The following is a 7655-nucleotide window of genomic DNA, read 5'->3' on the forward strand; positions in this document are numbered from 1 at the left end:
GAACCATGCGTTCCATGGGTGTGCTCCGTATTTCCAAGCCTCGTGTCAACATCATGAAGCAAATATTTTCAGTGAAACAAAAAAATAGAAAAGATTAGACAGCCATAGAAGCAATTTCATAATAAATACATTTTTGTAATTTCACATACATAGATGGGGTTAAGTTTCAGTATGCTCATTACAACCACTAATCAAAACACAGACCAACTCCTACCTTAGTTGCTGACTTTTCTCTGCAATCTCCTTTTTCAGCTAGACCAAGTTGCTGCTCTCCAATTACAATACATATATCTCCATTTATATATGACACATGTTTTCCTATCATTGCATGTGAAGATATGGAATTGGAATGTATTCCTAAAATATTTTTTGATTAAAAACATGTGACTATAAAATGTGTCATATATAAATGGAGATATATGTATTGTATGTGAAGATATGAAATTGGAATGTATTCCTAAAATATTTTTTGATTAAAAACATGTGACTATAAAATGTGTCATATATAAATGGAGATATATGTATTGTAATTGGAGAGCAGCAACTTGGTCTAGCTGAAAAAGGAGATTGCAGAGAAAAGTCAGCAACTAAGGTAGGAGTTGGTCTGTGTTTTGATTAGTGGTTGTAATGAGCATACTGAAACTTAACCCCATCTATGTATGTGAAATTACAAAAATGTATTTATTATGAAATTGCTTCTATGGCTGTCAAATGAATGAGGAGATGTAGAACAAAAAAGGATTATCAAATAGGGATGGCAATATAGGGGGTATCTTAATTCTTGTCCTCTTTTTTTTTTTTTTTTTTTTGAGATATCAATTAATGTTTTTGATCTATCTTTATTATAAGGATAAAAATAATTTTTTTCTTTTTTTATAAATTTTTTTTTCATTATCTTCTCATATCCACAAGAAAAAAATCTTTTTTTTTATATATTTTAAATATAATATGAATATATTAAATAACAAAACTAAGTAAAATTAAAATTAATTTACTATTTCAAATATCACAGATACAATATATTAACTACTTTAATATACATCATAAAATCTAAATAAATTTAAAAAATATAAATAATTTAAAACTATAAAAATATATTAGTGTTTTAAGTAAATATATTAATATAAAGGTATAGAAACAAGGGCAGGATGAGGTGAAGAGAAGACATATGTATCCCTATATTTGATTGTAAAATTTTTTTATCTTTATTCCCATCTTTTTTTAATTTTTATTGGATAATCACCATCCTCTTGGGATAGAAAAGATCCAAAACCTTTAAAATCAAATTTAAATTGCCATTTCTATCATCAAACGCCGGGGAATTCAAATTTTAGTCAAACATGCATTTTTCTCCAAGGGGAAGGCCTCATTTAACGAGACAACTGAGTTAAGAAATGCTAGAAAAATAATATCATTCTTATTTGGAATGATCAGCTGACACATCAAATCTTTAGTAATTAATCCTGATTCATAAATATTACAGTCTTGTAAAAAATCAAAATTATAGTAAATTATTCCTGATTCATAAATGTTACAGTCGTGTGAAAATCTTTAGTAATTAATCCAAATCACAAGTCAACAAAATGTCAAAATTACGGTCTAAATCAACGTTTCAAAACAGGCAGCCATAACCTTCCGGATCATAATCTTCTGTCTTAAATATCAAAATACGTGTCACCCTATTACTGGCTATTAACATGGAAACAATTTAACGACACTTCGCCAACTGCATGTAGTCTTCGTGTCGTCTCATCTCTCTCTGCAATCTTTTGCAAAACAAACACAAACGCAGACAAAGCCGTAAATATTTAATTTAAATACTTGTGTTGATTTGTTATCTATCTTGAAGAAAAAGAAAAAAGAGATTAAAAATGGGGGCGAAGAAGGGAGGATCTGGTGTGAATGTGGTGCTAAAATGGCTGAAACGGCAGTCAACGAAGGTCAAGAGCTTTCTTGCAGTAACGTTTGTGGTATGTTCTTTAATGGCGATGAAGCTTTGGGTTAAAAATCATGAATTTTTCTTCATTGCATCAGAGGCTACCCATGCTGCCGGCATCATTGTCTTGATCTATAAGCTCACAACCAAGAAGACCTGTTCTGGTATAATATGCATATTTTCGTTAATTATGTTTCGATTAATTTTGTTAGTAAGATTTTGTTGTTATTTTCGGTTAGATAATTTAGTATTATTTTTATGTATTAATATTATCAATTCAATTCAAGAAAATGAAAATTTTTGTTCACTTAGACAAGTTTACTTGCTTCTAGAGGTGTCGATAGGTTGGGTCGGGCTGGCTCAGGCCTGACCCATCGGGCTAACGGGCCGGGCCTAAAACTCAAACAGTGATAGGTTTTCGGGTCGGATCGACCTATTAATATGTGTAGGCCCGACCCATATATAAATGGGCCAGATCGGGCCGGGCTTTGAATATTTTTTAAAAAATTATTTAAAATTTTTAAACAAATTATTTTTCAAATTATAAAACATAAATAAATATATATTATAATAATATTCAAATGGATTGAATTCATTTGATACTTGATCTATTTGTAATATTTTGTAATGATAAAATTAAAATTAAAATAAAATTATAAACACAAAGAATTATTATTTATGAATTTAGATATCTTCTGAAAGATAATTAATGAGAGAAAATGAGATTGAAAATATAATAAAATAATTGAGATTAGAGATTTGTAAATGAAAGTGAAAATGAAGAAAAATTAAATAGGTTTATATAAAATAAATAAATTAATTAAAAAATTAAAAAAAAAATAAAAGCCAAGGCTTCTGCTACATGGTAGAAGCCTTATAGAAGGCAGAAACACAAGGTAGAAGGCAGAAATTCCGCCAGCTAAAATTTAAAAAAAAAAAAATCTAAACAATATTAGCTTGGGCCGGGCTAGCCCACGGGTTTAATATTAAAGCCCGAGGTCCATGGGCCTAGCCCGACACGCTACAGTATCGGATTGGGCTTTCTCGTGCCGTATTTTTTTCCGTGCTTCGTACCGTGCCTCCATTCAACCCGGTCTAATTGACGTGTCTACTTGCTGCTGTTCTGTTTTTTCCCGATATATATATCTTAATTGCCCAACCATTTAAATAATTTGAAAGCTATTATGATTTTCAGGTCTCTCTCTAAGGTCTCAAGAACTCACAGCACTGTTCCTAGCTGTAAGACTGATTTGTAGCACTGTTATGGAGGGTGATGTTCACACATTGCTAGATTTTGCAACCCTCGTATCTACAGCATGGGTCATTTATATGATCCGCTTCAAGTTGAAGTCAACCTACATCAAGGAGTTAGACAACTTCCCCTTATACTATATAGTAAGTATATTGTTCAATATCATCTATAAGTAGTAATGGGAGGTGAAGAAAACATTTAAACATACTTGTCTTCAAACTCCATGATAGGTGGTGCCTTGCGCGATCCTTGCCTTAATAATCCACCCTTATAGGTATGCTATAAGGGTTAGTGGAGTTCTTTGGGCATTTTGTGTCTACTTGGAATCAGTCTCTGTGCTTCCTCAGCTTCGAATGATGCAGAACGCAAAGGTGTAAACTCAGTCCTGCATTGATTTAGCAATAGTTATTTATGTTTCAATTCTTGGTTGATGATGATATTCTTGTTACATGGGTTCAGATGATTGAACCATTTACATCCCATTATGTATTTGCGTTGGGTGTCGCAAGATTCTTGTCTTGCGCTCACTGGATTTTACAGGTCAGTTAGATTTTTTTTTTTTTTGGGGGTTGATGGATGCAAATTTCTTCTCCCAATCAAAATCTTGTAGTCTATAATTGCAGGTTATTGAGACAAGAGGGCGTTATCTATATTTGATTGGATATGGATACCTATGGTTCCCAACAGCTTTCCTTGCTGAAATCGTTCAAACCTTCGTCTTGGCTGATTTCTGTTACTATTACATCAAAAGGTAGGTGGCCCTCTTCTTTATTTTCACCTTCAAGGCTTCAACTCTCCATTAACTGTCACTATCATATTTGTTTTTTATTTTTGGCGTATTGCAGTCTAAACGATGGCCAACTTATCATGAAGATGCCTGTTTAGTTTTTAACAAGTTAACAAAAGGATGTACATTCGGCGCAGCTGTTTGTTCTGAATCCTTAAGAAGCTTTTTCTAATATCAGATATAACAGATATAACAATTTTGTTTGTCTTCTTATCTTAATCTGATTACGATTTTATTATTGAGCTTTGGAGAAATATCCAATTTATGATACTATTGGAGTGAAATAGGTATATAAAGAAGAGCAGCTTCAAAAAAAATCACATACTCAACCTTTTTATAACACTAACAGAAGATTTCACAATTTGATCACTCAAACTACGTCCAGGGACCATCACCTGTTATGTGGTGTACACCGTGGACTTGTCTCTCACGGCAAGGTCACTTCACCACAAAAGCTGACCTTACCTCTCAAACCTACGGCCGGACGCAAACCCAAAGCCTCGCATATAACCATTCATGATGACACTACAGACGACAAGATCACCGCTTTATCACTCATTGAAACGTGTCTTCCATGCGCCGTGTCAAGTCTTCGAACTGACAAAACGACCTTTTTTACTTCATATCCTTTGACAAGTCATCCCACCTATACTTCACCTCCACGTATTACTTTCACTGTAAGGCTAAACCTTACCTTACCACACACGTTTCGCAACGTACCAACAAGTCCAAATCGATCTTCTGAAAGCTGTAAGGCAGCTTGATGTGCTGAGCTGTAACGCTTTTCACTCCAGCCACGTCTTCGACTCACAAAAACGTATGCATGGATACTCGGACCTAAATTAACCTGATTTATAGACTTGTCGAAATCCAAACCACTACGAAGCCTCTTCACCTGGGGACACGTAAATCGAAATCGACGGAGGAGATTCGAGAGAACTCCAATATCTGACACCACGTGTCAGTATTCGTGTTAGGTTGAAAGGCACAGTGTTGTTATTAAGGACATTATCATACAACATGTGTCGTTTTCTTTGCTCTTCATGCAAATACGCCACGTGGAGAACCACGACTCTGCAGGCGCTGGTTTAATAATCATCAAAAGCGCATTCCCGCTAAATTTTAGTGATTAAAATAAATAAATAAATTCAGCAGTTACCGAAGATTGTTCCGTGTCAATTACCGCCTCCTCCACTTCTCCTGTTTTGCCCCGTGAAGGTTTCTCTGGCTCTCTTGCTTCCTTTCCCTTCGTTTCCTCTTTTCGCCTCTCGTGAAATCTTAGAATCACGACACAGAGAGGAAACCCTGGAAAATAATTTGAGTGACGTTGTAGGTTTATGCGTTTATTTAGCATATGCAGTTCTTGAAGCTTTCGAGTCGTTCAATAGACGATTGATGCGCACTTTCTCTCATCAATCAGACGATTATGTAGAATACCTCATGTAAAAACGCCTCATATATGTAACTGCAGTGGCCACTACCCTGAAAGATAGACCAGTTTATTAGAGTTCACATTCCTAACAATGACAAAGCAAATATATTAAACATTATTAGATCTATCTATCCATATTATACATAAAAGCACATTCTATCTTAAATCTTTTGATCAACTAATATAACACTATTAGTTGATATAAGTTACAAAAAGTATCATTTGACTCTTGAATTGTTCATATGTGAATCGCATGACCTATAAAATCATTTACTTGAACAAAATAAGTATTGCATGTTTGATTTAACATCTATGTGACTAAGCAAACATAAACTGAAGAGGGAAAGAGAATAGCGTATTGTTAATGCTGAAAGAAAACTCACAATAACAGACATAAATAATTCTCTCTTTTCTGTTAAATATGTATGTTTGAATAACAGAAATTTATTTCGCTCTTACTTTTGTAATTAATAATTTATTTTTTAAAAATTTAATTGCGTTAGTTGGGTGTGCATTTCTATCAAACATTGTTTTCCTAAATTTGACAATTGAGTCTAATTGATGCTATGAGTATATAATGATTATTATTAATTATGCACATTACCTTTAGAAAAAAAAACTAAAGCCTAAATTCTACCCTGTTTTGGTCCTTTATAATCTGCAAACATATCACATAGAAATTGAACTGTTTGTCCATGACTTTCTGTATCTGATGCAATATACCATATAAACAGCATGTTCATATGATTTGTTTCTAGAGAGGGTGTAACAACAACAAAGGAAATTATATACAAGTTCAAATGATTCCTTTCTCTCTTTTAAGTTTCAATACTCAAACAAGGTGCAAATGATTTACAGAATTGTATAAATCATCTGGAGAAGAGATCAAACCTCTGCCTCACTTTTACACTTTGAGCCAATTTTGATATATCTGGAAAAAGAAAGACATAAATTCAAAAAAAGAAAGTGTTAAGTGATGAAGAAATCCAAAAAGCAGGAAAATAGAACTACAAGAATCCTATTGTAAATGAACAGTGACAAAATTATAATATAAAAAAGACAACAGCTATTTATTGTATTGAATGTTATTCTGTGGTGAATTATTATTAACTAGATTTCATAAATAACAGCCTCATTTCTATCAAATACTTGAAATTCTGACCCTATTGACCACTCATCCTCAACTTTCAAAGTTTTTTTTTTCGCATAAGCTTCTTGGAATTATTACACATTGAAGATGAAATTTTGATATTCAATTCTCTGAGAATTTAGGAGACTGAATTTTTTTTTCCCCATTTTATTATAAGAAGCTCGGTAGGTTGAAGGAAAAAAAGCATAAATCCTCAATCCAGACGAAGATACTTTCCTGAACAGGCATAAAAATATTCACAGGCGCAGAAATTTATAGAAAGGGAAAAATTAAGTAGAGTCTAGAATTAAAATTACATCTAAGACATCAAACAGGAACAGAAGTCATAATACAGACGACAACAGAAAGAGAGGGGAGAGAGAGAACACATACCATTTGCCATTTGCATCTTAATTAGCTTGAATTCTTCAAGAGTGATTCCCTTCTCTCTGTCAGGAGAGCGCACCTCATCCACCTTTTCCTGGTCCCAGAGCAGTTTACTGCACACAAGCAAAATCACAAGCAAATCAAAAACAAAAACAAATCAAAACTTAGAAGAGATGATAAATAGAAACTTACTAGTGAGAGGGTGTCCAGAAATTAGCTGCCATTTGATTGCAAGAATGCTCAGAAGTGGGAGTCTAAGATTTCCTTGCCGCTTCTGTAAATTAATTAAAATAAAATCGATGGTTTCTTCTTGATTCCAAGATTTCCCGACCGCTAACCCGAAAACCAGTCATCTCACTACCTCCAAGCCAATTACATTTGGGCCACTTTTTTAGAGGCCTAAAGACTTTGTTTCCACCCAAGGTTTGATGCAAATCTAGCTCTCACCCATCAATTATCAAAAACCCAAAATTTTATTTATGAGTCAATTTTTATTAAAAATTTTAAATATATAGGTAAAACCATTATTTTAATAAAATTATTAAAAAATATATTATTTATTATATTTTTTTCTTAAGTTTTAAAAACTAACAACTTCATCTATATTTAAAGTTTTTCAATTTTGAAAAGTCGTATTCCTTTGTCCCAAACTTAGGATTTTTTTTCTTTACCTTTTTTACTATGATCTTTGTCTCTAATGACCTCCCATTTCAACTCTAAATTATCATTGAC

General features: G+C 33.1%; 2 protein-coding genes across 3 annotated transcripts; one reads left to right on the plus strand and one right to left on the minus strand.

Moving 5' to 3' along the window:
* The first annotated feature begins 1726 nt into the window (after positions 1-1726).
* LOC123222430 (ER lumen protein-retaining receptor erd-2.2-like) lies at positions 1727-4217 on the plus strand. Its single transcript, XM_044645193.1, has 6 exons — positions 1727-2100; positions 3132-3331; positions 3419-3559; positions 3648-3728; positions 3812-3939; positions 4034-4217. Exons 1-6 carry the CDS (start codon positions 1872-1874, stop codon positions 4071-4073), a joined length of 819 nt encoding a protein of 272 aa, XP_044501128.1. The 5' UTR covers positions 1727-1871; the 3' UTR covers positions 4074-4217.
* A 64-nt stretch (positions 4218-4281) lies between these two features.
* LOC123222431 (cyclin-C1-1-like) lies at positions 4282-7381 on the minus strand. 2 transcript variants are annotated; one of them, XR_006503629.1, is made up of 5 exons: positions 7116-7381; positions 6930-7036; positions 6299-6338; positions 5135-5457; positions 4282-5049 (listed from the first exon to the last, which is right to left on the minus strand). XR_006503629.1 is itself a non-coding variant. In XM_044645194.1 (4 exons), exons 1-4 carry the CDS (start codon positions 7145-7147, stop codon positions 5400-5402), a joined length of 237 nt encoding a protein of 78 aa, XP_044501129.1. In that variant the 5' UTR covers positions 7148-7381; the 3' UTR covers positions 4282-5399. The 2 variants fall into 2 exon arrangements, 1 of the variants encoding a protein (XP_044501129.1); XM_044645194.1 differs by having other exon boundaries at positions 4282-5457.
* Positions 7382-7655: the final 274 nt, after the last annotated feature.

The sequence above is a fragment of the Mangifera indica genome, chromosome 8, assembly GCF_011075055.1.
Source record: "Mangifera indica cultivar Alphonso chromosome 8, CATAS_Mindica_2.1, whole genome shotgun sequence".
Lineage (NCBI taxonomy): Eukaryota > Viridiplantae > Streptophyta > Magnoliopsida > Sapindales > Anacardiaceae > Mangifera > Mangifera indica.

Excerpts from the sequence above, each read along its gene's own strand:
- LOC123222430 (XM_044645193.1), top strand. The coding sequence starts at position 1,872 with ATGGGGGCGAAGAAGGGAGGATCTGGTGTGAATGTGGTGCTAAAATGG. Across the intron at positions 2,101-3,131 it reads AACCAAGAAGACCTGTTCTG|GTCTCTCTCTAAGGTCTCAA; the intron begins GTATAATATGCA and ends TATGATTTTCAG. Across the intron at positions 3,729-3,811 it reads GCGCTCACTGGATTTTACAG|GTTATTGAGACAAGAGGGCG; the intron begins GTCAGTTAGATT and ends CTATAATTGCAG.
- LOC123222431 (XM_044645194.1), bottom strand. The coding sequence starts at position 7,147 with ATGGCAGCTAATTTCTGGACACCCTCTCACTA. Across the intron at positions 7,037-7,115 it reads TTCTGGACACCCTCTCACTA|TAAACTGCTCTGGGACCAGG; the intron begins GTAAGTTTCTAT and ends GCTTGTGTGCAG. Across the intron at positions 6,339-6,929 it reads TAAGATGCAAATGGCAAATG|ATATATCAAAATTGGCTCAA; the intron begins GTATGTGTTCTC and ends TTCTTTTTCCAG.